Here is a 21593-nt window from a genome sequence, read left to right as displayed (position 1 = left end):
GTGTGGGCGGGACCTGATATCGGCTTCACTTCATGTTCACTATTGTGCAGACTCGGGTCTCAAATCAGCGCAAGATGTCAGCACCATATTAGGACTTTGGCAGCTTCACTTTTCACAAATGGAAGAGAGCGAAGGGGCGTCGTCCATCTTTTTTTTTACAGTCTATGGTCAATCTATATTCAAGATATTTTAAGGCATGAAGAATTTTTTTTCATGGAAAAATCTTTTATATAATTTTGGTGATCAAAGATGAGTTTTTAGAAATACAATTATTGACTACTGGGGGACTTTAAGGTGCAATTGCCATTTCAGTGCAAATGACAATTAAAGAAGGTGCAGTAAGGTAATGAAATATCAGTGAAATTTTGTGGGCAAAAATGTCTATTGTCTATTGCCAGTAGTGTAGTGATGTATGAAGCACAGCTCACATAGAAGTCATTTCAAACTAAGCAGCTTTCTGTTGGTCAATGCAGCGAATGCAAATGACTCAACCTTTTGCAAAATCCGTGTAAGAATCTTTCACTCTCACGTGAAATTGTTGATTGTGTGGATTCCTGTTGAAATGACTGGGTTTTGCCACTCTATAATGCACCGTTCTGTATGTTGTTAGGATGACAAAAAGTTTTAAATGCTTCATTTGTAGCCTGGTCTGCCTCAGAAGTCTAACAGCGCTCGTCAATATCAGAATGAGTGCGATGGCCAATCAGATAAGAGGAGGCGGGGCTTACTGCTTTAGTTTTAACAGCGAAAGAGTGTGTGGTAAGACGTAAGTAGCTAAACATTTAATATTTGACATTAAAATTTGTTTTACGATAGAAATGATCAGCGATCAACAGTAATATCCAGTGATGCAAACTACTCAACATTTTTATAAAATTTCACAGTTTTGAAATAATGTGTGCAAAAAATATATTGCAAATAGTTTAAATTGATTAGGTCTATACATTAAAGGGCAATAACACCCCCCCCCCCCCCCCTTCAATTCAATTCACAATTATTTGTATAGCTCTTTTCACAATACATATTGTTTCAAAGCAGCTTTACAGAAAATGCAATGGCCTTGTCTATGGGTGCTGTGCAGTGAGATTGACATCACATCTGTTTCTACATCTGGCCAATGAGCAACAAGGACCGGAATGTTTTGTTTCATGATTGTCATTGTCAAATCTCTCTGTTTCTGTAGAAGTACAAGGAGTTTGAGCAGTCGGTGAGGGTGGAGGAGATTGATGGAATCAAACTGGTGAAGAGACTTGCTAAGCAAATGGAGCAGATGTTTCACAAGAAGGCTGAGGCCATTAAGGTGAGAGAGAGAGAGAGAGAGAGAGAGAGAGAGAGAGAGAGAGAGAGTCTGTATTATAGGCATATTTTCACATAGACACTTCATCAGACTTTATCAGCATAAAGTTTGGTCCTTGGGAAATAAACTCGCCATTCTGACTATAACACGCAATTTCAACTTTATGTCATGCTATTCTGTCTTTATATCTCCCAATTGCATGTTATAAAGTCAGAATTACGAGATATAAACATGCAATTCTGAGAAAAAAAGTCAGAATTTCAAGTTTATTTCTCACAATTGCGAGTTTATATCTCACAATTCTGACTTTATAACACACAATTGTGACTTTTATATCACACAATTCTGAGATAAAAAGTCACAACTACCTTTTTTTATTTTTTATTCTGTGGCGGAAACAAGCTTCCATACCATATAACCCAAGAACCTTTCAGTGATCCGTTCTTAAAAAGAACATTTAAAAAATCTAAAGAACCGTTTTCTTCCCAGGAAATATTCCAAGGTTGTTAATGCTTTATAATGGAACCAAAGATGCCGATAAAGAACCTTTATTTTTAAGAGAATCTCCTGAAGTGTAAATCAGAATCTGTTTAAACATCTCTATATTAACATGGAGGGATTGTGATTAAAAACACATTAATCATCATCAGAAAAATCAATGGCCAGCCATGGATTTAAGTGTTTTATGTTTTCATTTATAATGCAAAGATATTTGTAAGAGACAACAGATTAGTCTTCTCCATTATTTCACAGAGGGATTGACTGAAGTGTGTGTGTGTGAGTGATACAGAGATTAATATCGGTCTGTCTTGGCCTCCAGCGGTTGGTGGAAGCAGCAGAGGAAGCCCACCTGAATCACGTGGAGGATCCTGACCTACAGGTGAGCATCAACAGCAGTTACCATGGCAACCACATCTCTTTATTAGGGCGAAAGCACTTAGATGTTCAGCTTGAACTGCTTAGTATTGAAACTTCTGTTGATCTTAGCATCAATTATATGACCTTCCCTCAATCTCATGTTAAACATATATAATGTTTGAAAGCACTTAAATCTCATAATAATTAAATGCATTGTACAAAGCAATTGAAATGAAGCATATATGTCGAAGTTTAGTTGTTTATCATTCTCTGAGTGCACTGTACTAGGGCATCCATTACTGAGACACCCTCTGTCACTGCTCATGTAAAGGTCGAAGGTTAATCTACCGTAAAAAGCCATTTATTTCTTCCCAGTGAAAGCCTCAGGTGGCCTCAGTCTTCACATGAGCTTGATGCAACACTGCACATTTCACAGCCAAAAACTACAGTCAGATCAACACCATTACTGAAACTCTCACAGCCATGAAACCTTCTGACTCACTGTCAAACGTACTAACTTTGCAATAAAAATACATATGACTTTCTTTATGAAACAAAAATGTAAAAGCCATTTAGATATGGAAACGCTTTCAGTGTTGTTGAACAAGCATCCCGGACCCAGATTAGATCAGACTCTGAATAGATGGTCTAGTTTGCACAGATTTAGTGTTTATCCCAGTTTCACTCGACTCACTGAAGCCACTCTTGCTTTGACTCATCTCTGATGTCCAACGGGCCCGTACAGCAGCTTGTTTCGCGGTCGCTGTTTCAAAAGTTACCTCCGTCCCCTTTTAGGTTTGTCTCTCATTGGCTATAGAGGGTATGCGTGTGACCGGAGTGACTGTGGTTACACACACTGAGAGACAGAAACACTGAGAGACAGAAACACTGAGAGACAGAAACACTGAAACACTGAGTGGCAGAAACACTGAAACACTGAGTGGCAGAAACACTGAGTGGCAGAAACACTGAGTGGCAGAAACACTGAAACACTGAGTGGCAGAAACACTGAAACACTGAGTGGCAGAAACACTGAGCGGCAGAAACACTGAAACACTGAGTGGCAGAAACACTGAGTGGCAGAAACACTGAGTGGCAGAAACACTGAAACACTGAGTGGCAGAAACACTGAGTGGCAGAAACACTGAGTGGCAGAAACACTGAAACACTGAGTGGCAGAAACACTGAAACACTGAGCGGCAGAAACACTGAGCGGCAGAAACACTGAAACACTGAGTGGCAGAAACACTGAGCGGCAGAAACACTGAGCGGCAGAAACACTGAAACACTGAGTGGCAGAAACACTGAGCGGCAGAAACACCGAAACACTGAGTGGCAGAAACACTGAGTGGCAGAAACACTGAAACACTGAGTGGCAGAAACACTGAAACACTGAGTGGCAGAAACACTGAAACACTGAGTAACTGAAACACAGTGGCAGAAACACTGAGCGGCAGAAACACTGAGCGGCAGAAACACTGAAACACTGAGTGGCAGAAACACTGAAACACTGAGTGGCAGAAACACTGAGTAACTGAAACACAGTGGCAGAAACACTGAGCGGCAGAAACACTGAGCGGCAGAAACACTGAAACACTGAGCGGCAGAAACACTGAAACACTGAGTGGCAGAAACACTGAGCGGCAGAAACACCGAAACACTGAGTGGCAGAAACACTGAGTGGCAGAAACACTGAAACACTGAGTGGCAGAAACACTGAAACACTGAGTGGCAGAAACACTGAAACACTGAGTAACTGAAACACAGTGGCAGAAACACTGAGCGGCAGAAACACTGAGCGGCAGAAACACTGAAACACTGAGTGGCAGAAACACTGAAACACTGAGTGGCAGAAACACTGAAACACTGAGTGGCAGAAACACTGAAACACTGAGTGGCAGAAACACTGAAACACTGAGTAACTGAAACACTGAGCGGCAGAAACACTGAAACACTGAGTGGCAGAAGCACTGAAACACTGAGTGGCAGAAACACTGAAACACTGAGTGGCTGAAACACTGAGTGGCAGAAACACTGAAACACTGAGTGGCAGAAACACTGAGCGGCAGAAACACTGAAACACTGAGTAACTGAAACACTGAGCGGCAGAAACACTGAAACACTGAGTGGCAGAAACACTGAAACACTGAGTAACTGAAACACTGAGCGGCAGAAACACTGAGTGGCAGAAACACTGAAACACTGAGTGGCAGAAACACTGAAACACTGAGTGGCAGAAACACTGAAACACTGAGTAACTGAAACACAGTGGCAGAAACACTGAGCGGCAGAAACACTGAGCGGCAGAAACACTGAGCGGCAGAAACACTGAAACACTGAGTGGCAGAAACACTGAAACACTGAGTGGCAGAAACACTGAAACACTGAGTGGCAGAAACACTGAAACACTGAGTAACTGAAACACTGAGCGGCAGAAACACTGAAACACTGAGTGACAGAAACACTGAAACACTGAGTGGCTGAAACACTGAGTGGCAGAAACACTGAGTGGCAGAAACACTGAAACACTGAGTGGCAGAAACACTGAGCGGCAGAAACACTGAAACACTGAGTAACTGAAACACTGAGTGGCAGAAACACTGAGCGGCAGAAACACTGAAACACTGAGTAACTGAAACACTGAGTGGCAGAAACACTGAGTGGCAGAAACACTGAAACACTGAGAAACACTGAGTGGCAGAAACACTGAAACACTGAGTAACTGAAACACTGAGCGGCAGAAACACTGAAACACTGAGTAACTGAAACACTGAGCGGCAGTAACACTGAAACACTGAGTAACTGAAACACTGAGTGGCAGAAACACTGAAACACTGAGTGGCAGAAACACTGAAACACTGAGTGGCAGAAACACTGAAACACTGAGAGGCAGAAACACTGAAACACTGAGAGGCAGAAACACTGAAACACTGAGTGGCAGAAACACTGAAACACTGAGTGGCAGAAACACTGAAACACTGAGTGGCAGAAACACTGAAACACTGAGTGGCAGAAACACTGAAACACTGAGTGGCAGAAACACTGAAACACTGAGTGGCAGAAACACTGAAACACTGAGTAACTGAAACACTGAGCGGCAGAAACACTGAAACACTGAGTAACTGAAACACTGAGTGGCAGAAACACTGAAACACTGAGTGGCAGAAACACTGAAACACAGTGGCAGAAACACTGAAACACTGAGAGGCAGAAACACTGAAACACTGAGTGGCAGAAACACTGAAACACTGAGAGGCAGAAACACTGAAACACTGAGTGGCAGAAACACTGAAACACTGAAACACTGAGAGGCAGAAACACTGAAACACTGAGTGGCAGAAACACTGAAACACTGAAACACTGAGAGGCAGAAACACTGAGTGGCAGAAACACTGAAACACTGAGCGGCAGAAACACTGAGTGGCAGAAACACTGAGTGGCAGAAACACTGAAACACTGAGTAACTGAAACACTGAGCGGCAGAAACACTGAAACACTGAGTAACTGAAACACTGAGCGGCAGAAACACTGAAACACTGAGTAACTGAAACACTGAGCGGCAGAAACACTGAAACACTGAGTAACTGAAACACTGAGCGGCAGTAACACTGAAACACTGAGTAACTGAAACACTGAGTGGCAGAAACACTGAAACACTGAGTGGCAGAAACACTGAAACACTGAGTGGCAGAAACACTGAAACACTGAGAGACAGAGACACTGAAACACTGAGTGACAGAAACACTGAGCGGCAGAAACACTGAAACACTGAGTGGCAGAAACACAGAAACACTGAGTGGCAGAAACACTGAAACACTGAGAGACAGAGACACTGAAACACTGAGTGACAGAAACACTGAGCGGCAGAAACACTGAAACACTGAGTGGCAGAAACACTGAAACACTGAGTGGCAGAAACACTGAAACACTGAGTGGCAGAAACACTGAAACACTGAGTGGCAGAAACACTGAAACACTGAGTGGCAGAAACACTGAAACACTGAGAGGCAGAAACACTGAAACACTGAGTGGCAGAAACACTGAGCGGCAGAAACACTGAAACACTGAGCGGCAGAAACACTGAAACACTGAGAGGCAGAAACACTGAAACACTGAGTGGCAGAAACACTGAAACACTGAGCGGCAGAAACACTGAAACACTGAGCGGCAGAAACACTGAAACACTGAGTAACTGAAACACTGAAAAACTGAGTGGCAGAAACACTGAAACACTGAGTGGCAGAAACACTGAAACACTGAGTGGCAGAAACACTGAAACACTGAGTGGCAGAAACACTGAAACACTGAGTGGCAGAAACACTGAAACACTGAGTGGCAGAAACATTGAGTGGCAGAAACACTGAAACACTGAGTGGCAGAAACACTGAAACACTGAGTGGCAGAAACACTGAAACACTGAGTGGCAGAAACACTGAAACACTGAGTAACTGAAACACTGAGTGGCAGAAACACTGAAACACTGAGTGGCAGAAACACTGAAACACTGAGTGGCAGAAACACTGAAACACTGAGAGGCAGAAACACTGAAACACTGAGAGGCAGAAACACTGAAACACTGAGTGGCAGAAACACTGAAACACTGAGTGGCAGAAACACTGAAACACTGAGTGGCAGAAACACTGAAACACTGAGTGGCAGAAACACTGAAACACTGAGTGGCAGAAACACTGAAACACTGAGTGGCAGAAACACTGAAACACTGAGTAACTGAAACACTGAGCGGCAGAAACACTGAAACACTGAGTAACTGAAACACTGAGTGGCAGAAACACTGAAACACTGAGTGGCAGAAACACTGAAACACAGTGGCAGAAACACTGAAACACTGAGAGGCAGAAACACTGAAACACTGAGTGGCAGAAACACTGAAACACTGAGAGGCAGAAACACTGAAACACTGAGTGGCAGAAACACTGAAACACTGAAACACTGAGAGGCAGAAACACTGAAACACTGAGTGGCAGAAACACTGAAACACTGAAACACTGAGAGGCAGAAACACTGAGTGGCAGAAACACTGAAACACTGAGCGGCAGAAACACTGAGTGGCAGAAACACTGAGTGGCAGAAACACTGAAACACTGAGTAACTGAAACACTGAGCGGCAGAAACACTGAAACACTGAGTAACTGAAACACTGAGCGGCAGAAACACTGAAACACTGAGTAACTGAAACACTGAGCGGCAGAAACACTGAAACACTGAGTAACTGAAACACTGAGCGGCAGTAACACTGAAACACTGAGTAACTGAAACACTGAGTGGCAGAAACACTGAAACACTGAGTGGCAGAAACACTGAAACACTGAGTGGCAGAAACACTGAAACACTGAGAGACAGAGACACTGAAACACTGAGTGACAGAAACACTGAGCGGCAGAAACACTGAAACACTGAGTGGCAGAAACACAGAAACACTGAGTGGCAGAAACACTGAAACACTGAGAGACAGAGACACTGAAACACTGAGTGACAGAAACACTGAGCGGCAGAAACACTGAAACACTGAGTGGCAGAAACACTGAAACACTGAGTGGCAGAAACACTGAAACACTGAGTGGCAGAAACACTGAAACACTGAGTGGCAGAAACACTGAAACACTGAGTGGCAGAAACACTGAAACACTGAGTGGCAGAAACACTGAAACACTGAGAGGCAGAAACACTGAAACACTGAGTGGCAGAAACACTGAGCGGCAGAAACACTGAAACACTGAGCGGCAGAAACACTGAAACACTGAGAGGCAGAAACACTGAAACACTGAGTGGCAGAAACACTGAAACACTGAGCGGCAGAAACACTGAAACACTGAGCGGCAGAAACACTGAAACACTGAGTAACTGAAACACTGAAAAACTGAGTGGCAGAAACACTGAAACACTGAGTGGCAGAAACACTGAAACACTGAGTGGCAGAAACACTGAAACACTGAGTGGCAGAAACACTGAAACACTGAGTGGCAGAAACACTGAAACACTGAGTGGCAGAAACATTGAGTGGCAGAAACACTGAAACACTGAGTGGCAGAAACACTGAAACACTGAGTGGCAGAAACACTGAAACACTGAGTGGCAGAAACACTGAAACACTGAGTGGCAGAAACATTGAGTGGCAGCATTTATTTTCAGAGGAATGCTGCGAAAAACACTCAAAACACATCTAAACTGGGAAAGGGCTTTGAGATTGACTGAACAACTAGATTTGAGAAGCTACAGAACAGAGAAGCAAATTAATCTGCAATTCACAGAAACAACTAGATCCAGGCAGAGATCGGTGGATTTGCAGTTATTATTTTGTCAATATGCTGAATTTAGGGGTAAAATCATACCCTATATATTCTATTGTTATATATTGTACTGACAACTCATCAATAAATATTTACAATCATATATTCTGCATAATTGGATGTTCTTAAATAAACACTGACAAAAATAATTCAAGTTTTAGGGCTGAACAATATGATGACATATATAACATTGATATTAGTGATCACATAGATTTAGACCTATATATTATTTATATAAAGCATTCACAGGCAAATTTGCTTCATGTTTTTCCTCGGCGTCAAAATCAGGCTCATATAAATGAAAGGAACACTAAAGGTTTTCACAGTTTCCTCTATTAAATCCAGTCATGCATCAGCTCTTCTGCCACTCAGTCCGGCTGAGGGAGTGTGTTCCTGTGGGAAAGTGACGGCAATGTGAAAGTACTGATGTAATCATAGTTATATTCATCCCAATTTAAATCTCAAAGATGTTTGATATGATCAGGGTGAGCCAGTTGTCTCTGTGAGCCGATCAGGAGTTTTAAGATTTGATCTGTGAACGGCTCGGGCTCACATTACCAGATTATTTGGGCCGATCATCGTAACCAGAGAGGTGTAAATCAGTGATAAATCAGCATAAAACTCATGTAGTCTGAGCCTGGCACGTGCGCTGACAGAATACGTTACCTTTTCTTTCACAGAAACAACTCTGGGAGGAAAACTAAAGACAGAACTTCACACTTATTCAAATGAGCCGCACTAACAGAGTTGGTTAACTTTTAATCCAGCCAAACTCGCCCAGTGTGAGCACAGCCTAAAAGCATGAATCGAGATCTGGAGTTCGCTCTGGACTCACTGACTTCTGACGTGCTGAGGGTTTATTCACCGTGAATATGAACCCAGTGGTGCTGCTTTACATTGAATTTAGCCTGTAGTGATGATATGGTGAAGTCAAACATTAGAAGCAAGAAATAAATAAATAAAGGCTGAAGGCCGCTGAAGTGTGAATCCTCCTCAGAGACGGTCTCTCCTGGTTTTGGCTGTTTGTTGGGTTTCTGCTGGCAGCGAGTGTTTTCTTATCTGCTCATAGCAGAGCACTCCTCAGCTTCATAATCTGTTCCAGCGCTCTCGCTGTCTGACGCTGCCAATCCTCATGGAAATAACCATGCAGGAAAATGACATACAGCAGAGAGCTGATTATACGCACGTGATTTCACAGACAGAACTATAAGTTATCCAGTGAGCTGACCGGCAGCTTCCTCCACATCTTGTTTTTACACTCTTTGTTCTGTCAAAATCATTTATGCGCATATTTACATTTATTAATTTAAAGTCCCCTTGTGGTGAAAAGCCAGCTTTTAATGTTGTTTATGTGTCTATATGGAGTTTTTAATCTGCTTTAAGTCAAACCATGTGTAAATTCATAAGTCGACAGCATTGCTGAGTATTTCCTCCTTAAAACTGCAGTGAACCAAAGACAGTCTCAAAAACACGCTTTGAAATCGCTGGTGTTTCTGACGTCACAAACTACCTTGTAACCAATCAGATCAACGTGTGATCGTCAACCAGTGGATCTCTGAGCTGAGTGAGTGAGTGGAGGCGGGGCTCATTTGAATATTCATAGAACCGCGCATACTAAATGAGGCAAGGGTGTCGAGTTACATTCAAGATATTTTAAGACATGAAGGAAAAAACGTTTAAATATCATTTTGGTGATCAAAGATGAGTTTTAAGGGATACAATTATTGACTACAGCGGGACTTTAACAGATGCCTTTATCCAACGGGACTGACGAATGACAAACAATTTATCATAAGAGCCTCAGATTATGAATTAATAAATGTGATTCCTTGCACAATACTATGTTATGTCCTCAAAACACTTTTACCATAGTTAATAATTTGTAAACCATTTTGATGTTTGCTAAAAACTTAATTTTGAATGTGACGAGACAAGAAACAGAGACATTTTTGGCATATTAGGCATATTAAGATTTTTACATAAAAAATGAATCTTTTCACAATAAATGTTTTTGTTTTATAATTCTTTTTCATTCTCTTAAATCCCTTTAAATAATTTAGCCTGTTAACTATCACCCCCTATACTAACTACATTTTTAATAAAATAATTTGGACTCTAAAATCTCTAGAAAATCAAAGCCAAATGTCTAACCAAGTTGTGTTTCCAAATTTGAATTTGATATCAAGTTAAAAGGTTTTAAAGTACCGTTTCCATGGTAATGCAATGTCCAATTTCAAAAGGCTTTTTCACAGGATGAACTTTGAGTGTTTAAGCTTTCTCTTAATGATACTCTATGATAATTTATGATGATAACTAAAATATGTGATGGGGGAAAAAAGCAGATAAAAAGCAATAAAAAGAAAAAGTGCACTTAAAATACCCGGTTGATGCACTTAATTAACCAGTGAAACAGTTTTGAACGTTGGACACTTCATGCACTCGATTGTCACAGTTTTACTTGCATAGTGTTACTTTGAAGAGTGAGGACTCTTTTCACTGGAATACTCTAGAAATGTCCTACTGTAGAAACCAACCACAATGCCATAGAAATGCACTAACAACCACCTACAACTCCTAAACATTGTGGTAAGTTTTGCACTGGCAAATGCCACTCAGAAGATGTTAAAATCTGGTTCCCTTTTTCCTTTTTTCTCCTCATCCATACATATTTATGCTAGAGAGTTTTCTGAGTAAATCGTTCCTCTTGCTGGGGATTTTCTCAGGCTTAATTCTGCACACTTACAGAGAGGAGATTTTCCTGGGCGTAGTAAATGTCACACGACAGCGGAGATGTGAGAAAGAGAGCAGATTATGTGCTGAATCTCCACCGCTGGGTTTAATCTGCGTAACTTGTGTTGGCAGGTGGAGACCAGAGACTGTGTTGAGCTTCAGATACTCCAGCATCTGTAACTCCCTCAGAAATATACTGACACAACTGACACTTAATAGATTTTACTGCCCGAGGAAAGTAGAGGACAGGGCAGATTCATTAACTGATTCAGCATCCATCACCCCATTCACTAAAGGAATTATGTAGATCGGGCAAAGCTGCAAACATACCCATACATGTCAACTGATCTCTTTAGAGTATTAGCTGAGTATTAGTAGACTGATCGGGTCAGTAGAATAAGTTAAGTAGAATAACTTAAGAATGAGTTACTTCTTGTCAGTAGAATGTCTGTTGGGGAGCATCAAAATAAAGTGTTAGCTGATATTAAAGTCAATAGTTTGATCCCTTAAAACTCATCCTTGATCACCAAAATGACTTTTTTACTTGGAAAAAAATGTCTTCATGCCTTAAAATATCTTGAATGTAACTCGACACCCTTGCCTCATTTAGTATGCGCGGCTCTATGAATATGCAAATGAGCCCCGCCTCCACTCACTCACTCAGCTCAGAGATCCACTGGTTGACGATCACACGTTGATCTGATTGGTTACAAGGTAGTTTGTGACGTCAGAAACACCAGCGATTTCAAAGCGTGTTTTTGAGACTGTCTTTGGTTCACTGCAGTTTTAAGGAGGAAATACTTAGCAATGCTGTCGACTTATGAATTTACACATGGTTTGTCTTGAAGCATATTAAAAACAGCACATGTCCTCTTGGTTTTAGTAATAGTGTGATTCCGAACCAGGCAATTGTTGTGAATGAAGCGCAATATATAAAGAGCCTACTTTGGATTGATTCGGATGTTCAGTATTGAGGCTGTGACTGTAATGTTGTGATGAAGATGCAGATCTTTAGCAGCATAAACTTTTATTAAACAAAACAAGAAAATGATATCCAATACAGAAACACGAAACGGTGTGCGTAAAACACAACCAACTCTAGACAATGAACTGAGAGAACTGAGGACAATATAAACACACCAGATGATGAACTGAAAGGAAACATGTGTGAGATAATCAATGAACTAATGAACAACCAATGAACATAATGTGATGCAAAAGTCAATAAAAACTAAACAAAAAAACAAAACAAAACAACATAACATGACAGTGACCATTATCTGTTTAACCTATATTGGAAACTTAATTCACGCTAGTACACAAAAATGCAAAAAAAAACAACAAAAAAAACAACTTTTCTGTGCCAAGACCCACAGAATCTATGGAAGTAAATAATGCCAAATGTTTCTGAAACAAAAAAGCCAGTTGAATTGCACTAAATGAAAAATAAAAAATTATAAAATGCATTGCATTAACAGCTTAAATATACATGTTGAATTTCAGCCCATAAAAATGCAAGCCCTAAAAATACAATATATTAAAATGCAAGCACGGTTAATGCAATGCATTATTTTATTTTTTTATCAGTACAGTTCAACAAGCTTTTTTGTTTCAAAAACATTTGCCATTATTTTACTCCTATAAGAATTTTGTTCTTGACTAGAGTATGTTTCAACCTGCTAAAATTATACTTTACCATCTAAACATTGCCACCAACATGAGTGGGACAAGGGCTTTTTTAGGACCTTATTTGACTGTCAACATATTATTTGAGTAGACATCATTTCAAATTGATGTATCAAGTATTGCTAATTTCTTTGGGGGAATAAACTAAGGTTGCCATAGTAATTGTAAATTAAGCAATATTGCCCTATATAGGGAATAGAATTGCCATCTGTTTAATCAGCATGAGAACCATTTTTTCCCCTGTTTTTTTATTTTGCACTAAAAAATATGAGAACGCTTCATTAAATATAGGCTATTACATTTGAATAATTTTGTATACGAATGACAATGAAAAAAAGGCCACTGTAGTATGAGTTTTGGACAAGAATCAGGGAAGGATACAAGGGGGGAGAAGAAGACAGCCTCTACGTGGCCTCCCCTAGTAGTAGCAAGGAGTAGTTGCAAGGTTGCATGCTCCTAAGCGAAACTAATGTCTTAACAACATCCGCAGACCGCAGCGCTAGCGTTAACGCTACTTCAGCTCAACGTCGAAGGACTCACCATCGCCAAGACCAACATACACTGAACAAAATTATAAACGCAACACTTTTGTTTTTGCCCCCATTTTTCATGAGCTGAACTCTTCTTCTACATCTTCTATGTACACAAAAGGCCTATTTCTCTCAAATGTTGTTCACAAATCTGTCTAAATCTGTGTTAGTGAGCACTTCTCCTTTGCCGAGATAATCCATCGACCTCACAGGTGTGGCATATCAAGATGCTGATTACAGCATGATTATTGCACAGGTGTGCCTTAGGCTGGCCACAATACAGTAAAACTGCACATTTTAGAGTGGCCTTTTATTGTGGCTAGCCTAAGGCACACCTGTGCAATAATCATGCTGTAATCAGCATCTTCATAATGGCCAACAAAAACAATGTGATGGTGATTCTACTGCAAGAGACCCATGCTAAAAACAAGAACATCCTGAAGGTCCCTGGGTATACCCTGGCCGGATACATTGCCAATAAACACCATGACATGGCTACATTTGTCCACAATGATATGGCCTGGTCAGCTATAGGAATATCCCCAGAAAGGACAGAGGTAGAATGGATCACAACGAAAGTGCAAGATACTACCATCGTTAACGTCTACAAGCCACCTCAAAGCAGACTGATTCCATCGTCGCTGCCAGATATCCCAGTCCCTGCCTTGTATGCTGGAGAATTCAATAGCCATCATACAGAATGGGGCTACAGTAGCTCCAGCGCTGATGATGACTTCCTGGTAGACTGGGCTTCCAACGCTGAGGCGACACTCCTATACGATCCGAAAGAAGCTGCGCACTTTCTACTCTGCACAATGGAACAGCACCACCAATCCAGATCTGGGATTTGCAAAATGGCACAACAACCAGCCACTTCCTGTCAGACACATCCTGGACATGTTCCCCCGGTCACACCATCGACCGTCACTCATCACCATCCCAACAATGGTCCAACCAGTGCATGGAAGGGATGCCAAGAGGTGGAACTTCCGCAAAGCAAACTGGGCAGGTTTCATGACACTTGTGAACAAGGCAGCTGCTGGTCTACCACACCCGTGCCACAACAACCTAAACGATGCCTACGACTCATACTGCAAGATGCTGCTGGCAGCCGCCAAAAAGAACATCCCACACGGTACACGCAAAGCCTACGTTCCCTGCTGGGATAATGAATGTGAAGACCTACTTTGCACCAATGCAGAAGCACAAGCTAGCAAGGTTAGGGACAAAGCAGCAGAAGATCTACCCTGCAGGTTAAACGAAAAACGGAGGCAACGATGGACAGAGACTGTGGAATCAATCGACTTCACACATTCCTGCCGCCGGGCGTGGCAGACCATGAACAATTGTGGTTCCTGACCGTGGCAGACCATAGGATGTAATTCCAATCTATCCACTGGTTTCACAACACCAGAAATCGAAAAGGCCATCAAACGCCTGAAGACCGGTAAGGCACCAGGTGTAGACTCCATCCACCCGGAGTACGTTAAACACCAAGGCAAGAAGGCAACCGACTGGCTTCGCTTCTTCCTCTCCACATGTCTCCAACATTCAAAGCTGCCAAAGATCTGGCGCCATGCCAAGGTGATCGCCCTGCTGTAACCAATCAAGCCATGCGATGACCCGAAGGGATACCGGCCCATCTCAGTGCTCTGCATTCCATACAAGCTCCTCGAACGTCTTATCCTGGCGCTTCTCAATCCAGTGGTCGACCCCCAACTGCCCAAAGAACAAGCTGGGAGAAGGCCAGCACCGTTTTCCTTGACCTCACAGCCGCATATGATACTGTCTGGCTGCGCGTACTACATATGAAGCTTCTGGAAACCATCCCAGACAAGCGTATTGTGAGCCTCATAATGGAGATGCTGAGTAACTTCAGCTTTCAGGTACGCACCAGTAATGGCCAAAGCAGTAGGGTGAGAAAGCTCAAGAACGGTGTCCCACAAGGCTCAGTGCTGGCACCTATGCTGTTCAACATCTACATCCACGATCTACCTGCTACACAATCGAGGAAGTACGGCTATGCAGATGACCTGGCCATCTTACTGAGCAAGCCATCCTGGGAAGCAGTAGAGGAGGGCCTCTCTGAAGACATGAACATCCTGTCTTCATACCTGAAGAACTGGCGCCTCAAGCTTAGCACTGACAAGACCGTATCATCAATGATCCACGTATACAACAAAGAGGCGTCCCGCGAAATGAACATCATGGTTGACAACACCCGGCTACAGCACCAGCCCTTCCCCACATACCTTGGCGTGAAGCTTGACAGAACACTGCCATTTAGACAACACCTGGACACGGTCAAGGCAAAGACAACCTCCCGTGCCGCGCTGATACGTTGATGCTGATACGCGGATACTAACTGCCCCATATATCGACCCCCGGACGGCGAACGTGGTCTAATTGCCCTTGATCATAGGACGCTGGCTCGCCTCAACAGAACTGAAGGTCTAAGGACATACGCCAGAGAGCGGGAAGGATAAGAAATGGTGAACAAAGAGATCCTGAAAGAATTGATATGCATGTAATGGTGTGTGACATCAAAATGTATTAATTTTGACTACAGATGCAATGACATTGTATACCAGTAAGTTCAAATCAAATCCACTTTCATCAAATCATCCTAACACTTTCTTGTAATACACATGCACAATATTTTAATACACATGCACAATATTTTAATACACATGCATAGCTTCAGCCGTTTTTGTTTACAATATGGTAAGTTATCCCCCGCTGGCAAATGTTTAAGGCAGGCTTACGCTACAGGTCTTTTGGCAGGATTTTGCTCAGACAGATTTCCAAGGTCCGTAATAAAAAACCCCGGATCGCTGCTAAATCGTTGCGTTCGGTCAGATATGAGCAAGTCAGTGGCGTGATCTGAGTCTGTCTCCAGACGCTGCGATATGTTTAAACTTGTTTGATATTGTCGCCACGTGATCTTGTAGTGTGAGCGATGAAGCATCTAATGACATCATGCACCTTAATCTACATGACAAGGCAACAATTTGATCATAATTGTTTTATACTAATAAACTAACATATTTTTAAAATTTAAATAAGTGGTCTTTGCTCTATACTTAACATTATGATATATTTGATTTACCATCAGTTTTTGCTGAACAGACATTGACAGCCTGGCTGAGTGTATTTCTTCACAGTTTTCTTTGTTTGTCTCATCTTTTTTTAGTTGTGTAGTGTGAGCTTTATTGCAATTCATGTCTTATAGTTCTGTAGTGTGAGCTTGCCTTTATTTCAATCTGAAATTAAATATGTGTGGTATGGAAATGGGGAAAAAGATGTCCTTTACTTTCCTCTGCTGAAGCTGGCGGCTCTATTAAATAAATCCTTATGTGCTATTAAATATTAGTTGTGTCAAAATATAGTTGAGGTTGTTAAATGTGTGTACATCAACAGAGTCTCTGGTCTCCACCAAATAACTCAGATTAAACACACCAGTGGAAATTCAGCACATAATCTGCTCTCTGCCAGCATCTCTTCTGCCGGATGACATTTATAACGCCCAAGAAAATCTCAGTTCTGAATGGAGGCTGTGTATGTGATGCATTATAAATCCCAGAACTTTCATTGTTAGATGAACTATCCCTTTAAGGCATTTTAGAAGTGGATTTAGGAAGGAATTTAAAAGAGGGATTTATAATTTATATATATTTTTTAAACTAATATTCTAATGACATCTAGTTGACATGTATTTGTAAAGTTACTATCAGAAAAAAAGTGTAACCACCCATAATATCACACAACCAATAGGTTTCATGTCTCTCCTTACAATCAAAGTCAAAACATTCTTCAAAAATATCCTCTTTTGTGTTTCACAGTCATACAGTTTGGAATGATCTTTTATTTTTGAAGTGATCTTTCTCATTCTGGTGCAATAGGGCAGTATAGAATATGAAGTTATGGATGACAGATAAGAAAAGATTCCCTCTCATTGTGTGTTAAGGTTAAGTAAGTGAAGACATCAGGACTACAGAAACATCTCTCCTCTCAGATGTATGAAACTCTGAGGACCAGTGTACAGTTTTAACCTGTTTAAAGTGAAGTTTCTGCTGAATGGTCCTTCTCAGACTGCTGACTCAATGTCCTGAGCCTGTCAGCATATTCCTCTCTGCGCCACAGTCACTTTACAAGCTTCACACACTTTATACACCCGTATATACGTACAGCCCGAGACCTACTCTCAGAAGAACTGTTTCCACTATAAAACAACCTTTTGTGCATCGGAAAGGTTCTTCATGAAGCCATAGATGCCGATAAAACCCCTTTATCTTTAAGGGTAAACAGAGCTTGTAATATGTGAAAAGCCAAGGTTATCTCATTACGAGTGGAACTAATGCTATGGGAGTGATGCTATATGTTTCCACGTGAGCCGGTGTCTGAAGCATGTGTTTAAACACGCCAAGCCGATTGGCTGAACGTATGAACATCGTGACGTAGCGTAGCGCATCACCGAATCCATGAATAGACACCAGAAATGCGCGTCGACAGCCTCTTTTTCTTCAGAAGCCATATATCTGTTGAGCATTTGTCTTGTGTGTTTGTGAAAACAAGTCAGGAGTTAAGCTGTCGACATGACAGTCTCGAGATTCAGGTTGTGTGTGTCACCTTGTCCCCGCTTTATTACATGGAACGGACTGAACTAAAGGCTTAAAGTCCCACTGAAGTGGCTTGAAACGCGCAGCTTTGTTTGAACGGGAAGCTAAGGCGGGGCATATTGAATGGCTCCTCCCCCTTTTCAAATAGCCAATAGTGTTTAGTTTCCCTCACAGACTGACAGCACCATGGAAGCGAATCCGAGCGCTGATGATACGCTGGATTCAATAGTAGAGGTGGAAATAAATTCTAGTCATTTCATTCTTAACTAACGTACAGTTGGAGAACGGAATAAAACTTGCGCGTTTGAGCAACCGAACACATATCTAACCCATTTTACTCCGTGACGCGCCAACGCTCGCTTTGGTCAGGTGGTGTTTATAGCATAGGGGGCGGAGCTTCAGATTCTAGAGAGCATTTGATTGGACAGAAGATGTGATGATGAAGCTGAAGTCTGCGGTGATGTCATAAAAATCCCTGATTCATCAGTTTTGAATGCTTAATTATATCTCCTAAATACGAATGTTGTCATAGTTTTGGAGCACACCAGCATATTCATTACCTTAAGGCTAACATATTTATACTAAAAGCTAAAAAAACTTACATTTTGATTTCAGGGGGCCTTTAAATACACAAAGGAGTAATCAACAGAAAACAGAACAGGTGTAGAACTAAAGGAACTAGAACTCAGGCAGACGGCACAGGGAAATCCACACTAAAACACAATTAACTAACAGAACTAAATATAACTAAAACATATACAGCATTCAATATTTTTTACGGTTTAGTGACTATTCAAACATATTCATAACCAAACTCTCTGTACTAAAGCCTCCAAAGGCTAAAAACATTTATATGACAAGTTTCAAGTTCTTCTGATCGAAATTCTGCTTTTCTGGTCATAATTTCTGAAATAGGATCTTATAACACAAGATAATTTATTGTAAACTTCTTTTGTCTTTTTTTGTGACAATACAGCAGTGCTGTGAAGAGAGTACAGTGAGCAGATGACAGCACTGCTGTAAATATAATACTGCTGAATGATTTATTAATAGCTCCTCCAGTACACTGCAGTGCTAAAAATATGAACCTGACAGTGGAGAAGGGCAAACGGCTTGTGTGTGCCAGAGCAAGGGTTTATTTGTGCTCAAATACAGTCAGCAATGTTTATCATAATGTGGCATTTTAACTTGATTTTGTGTGCATAGCGATGTGTGTGTGTTTAGATGTGTTTTAAAGCACTTTCTCCATTGCTGCTCGAGAGATTGCACATGCTGCTGTTCTCTGGCGTTCTGATAGCGCTGGCGTTTCTCAGATTCCGCAGCTCTTCTGTCTGTAACCTGAGAGAGCACATTCTGTCCCCATATTCCCCAAATGTTTGCCATCTCTTATCTGTAAATCTAGAACTTTTTTTGGGAGGATTTTAGGATTCCATGCAGTTATTTCCATGTCTCTCACCCGGTCTGGTGTATTCAAAGATGCCCCAGCAAGCCTTCAGAGTTGTGTTTTCTACTTTTATTTTCAAATCTTGTTCATTGGTGTATTGTTACTCTTTGCCCTGATTACTTGAAATTAGGGGTGTAATGATTCCCTCATGTCACGATTCGATACACATCACGATACTGAACTCGATAAGATATTATTGCGATAATTCAAGACATATGGTAAAAGGTTGTCAAAAAATGAACTGTTGATTAAAATGTTAAATTTGGTTTTACATTGTGGGTGTAAATGAATAGGGTTGGACTTAATGCTGGAAACCCAATGCAGGACAATAGAGACACCAGAATAAACACATTCATGATTCTGAAGCTGAAAATACAGAATTATTACAGATGAATATGCTTGCACACTTTCAATGACTAGATATATTTAAAATAATGTCGGCCACTTTTTACTGGTAACATCAGACATTTGGCATTATCAGAAGCCACAAATATTCCCCTATTGCATTATTATACATTATATTCAACATCATATATTGTAGTTTATTGTAGTAGTTTATTTTAGACACTAAAACTCTGAAAACTTGAATTTTTTCTGTCCACCATACATATTGTCACTATCCACGATACATAATGTTGCATTTTTGTAGTGTGATATATTGTGACACCCCTACTTGTGTGGAAGATTGTGTGGAACATCTGGCCGGCCCACAGCTGGATCCGTCAGTCTGTTCTTCTCTGGCTCATCCTCGGGATGTTCCCAACGGTCTCAAACCAACAGACTCATATTAGCATGAATGCACTCTAAAAACACTGGGTTAAAAACAACCCAATTTGGGTTGTTTTCAACCCAAGGGCTGGGTAAATATAGGACAGAAAAAATTGGGTTGTTAATTTAACCCAGCATACTGGGTTGATTAATTTCTAACTTTTTTTATTTATTTTTTACTTCATACATGAACTCATGTTAACAGATTAACTTTAAAAGAAAAACTCTACTCAACCACTGGTTTGCATGGTAGGCTAATTCCTTTATTTTTGATCATATTTTACAGTATGGCATATTTTATAGCATATTAGTTTTGAATACATATTGCATACATTTAAGCTCATTTAACAAATATTAGAAGTAAAAATTAAACTCAACCACTGGGTTATTATATATGACCCAGGATCTGGGTAACATAAACACTACCCAAACAGTGGATTGTAACGTCTGACCCAGGATAACACAAAAACTACCCAAAAATAAAAATAAAAATGTAGGAATTGGGTAGAAAAAATAACCCAAGATTTTTTAGAGTGTGGCATTCACATAACAATTATGATTTATATTATGTGAGAGGTGTTTATGTGTCTGGTAGACCTAACAGCATAACCGTGTGTTTAGGTGATGAATTAGCTGAAAGCTTGACTATAAAAATGAGTTTTTAGTCTAGAATTAATTTGACAGTGTGTCTGAATACAGAGCAATGCTGGAATGGCTATTCCTGAGTTTAGGAGCCAAAATAAAAGAAATGAATCTTCCTCCAGCAGAGGATCATTGACAAAAAAAAAAAGGATATCTCCATATTTTCAGGAATTTTGTCAATAATGATGATTAGACAATATTTAGCTGAGTATCACAACTCTCACGTACTGACGCTCTGCCACAACAAAAGCCATATTTTTGCATCGGCTTTGCAAAGTTTTTTTGAGCTGGATCACCATTTGTGATGACCTCACCCTTGTCATACCTTTCTCTCTCTCTCCTGACAGTACGAGTACTTTAACGCAGTGTTAATCAACGAGATGGATGACGAGGGCAAGAGCGTGGAGCTGGGTGGAGAGTTCATCCTGCAGCCGAATGAACATTTCAATAATCTGTCCGTCAACCTCAGCCTCAGTGTCGTCCAGGTGCCCACCAACATGTACAACAAGGGTATGATCAGCATCACTCACTCGAAGAGGACAATGTGTGAGATGCTCTAGGCTTATATACACATTTATTTAGTAGTTAGTTCCAGTTCCCTAATTTGATTGGCCAAGCAATGTTCAAATACTGCTGATATTTCATATAACAATACTGGAATGATTCACTGTGATCATGTGTTTCTACTGTTTAAAGCCCTCTAAATATGCT

At 41.0% G+C, this 21593-nt stretch overlaps 1 protein-coding gene across 1 annotated transcript in view; it reads left to right on the top strand.

Moving 5' to 3' along the window:
* The window catches only part of cacna2d3a (calcium channel, voltage-dependent, alpha 2/delta subunit 3a), a 144444-nt gene that overhangs the window by 26573 nt on the left and 96278 nt on the right, over positions 1-21593 (top strand). Inside the window, exons 3-5 of the mRNA XM_079897554.1 lie at positions 1184-1300; positions 2118-2177; positions 21230-21392. Coding sequence (XP_079753680.1) covers positions 1184-1300; positions 2118-2177; positions 21230-21392 — 340 coding nt within the window. The remainder of the gene's footprint in view (positions 1-1183; positions 1301-2117; positions 2178-21229; positions 21393-21593) is intronic.

Source organism: Squalius cephalus (genome assembly GCF_949319135.1).
Source record: "Squalius cephalus genome assembly, chromosome: 16".
Classification (NCBI taxonomy): Eukaryota; Metazoa; Chordata; class Actinopteri; order Cypriniformes; family Leuciscidae; genus Squalius; species Squalius cephalus.
Note: the sequence above shows the minus strand (reverse complement) of the source record. Positions and strands in the feature narration are given on the sequence as shown.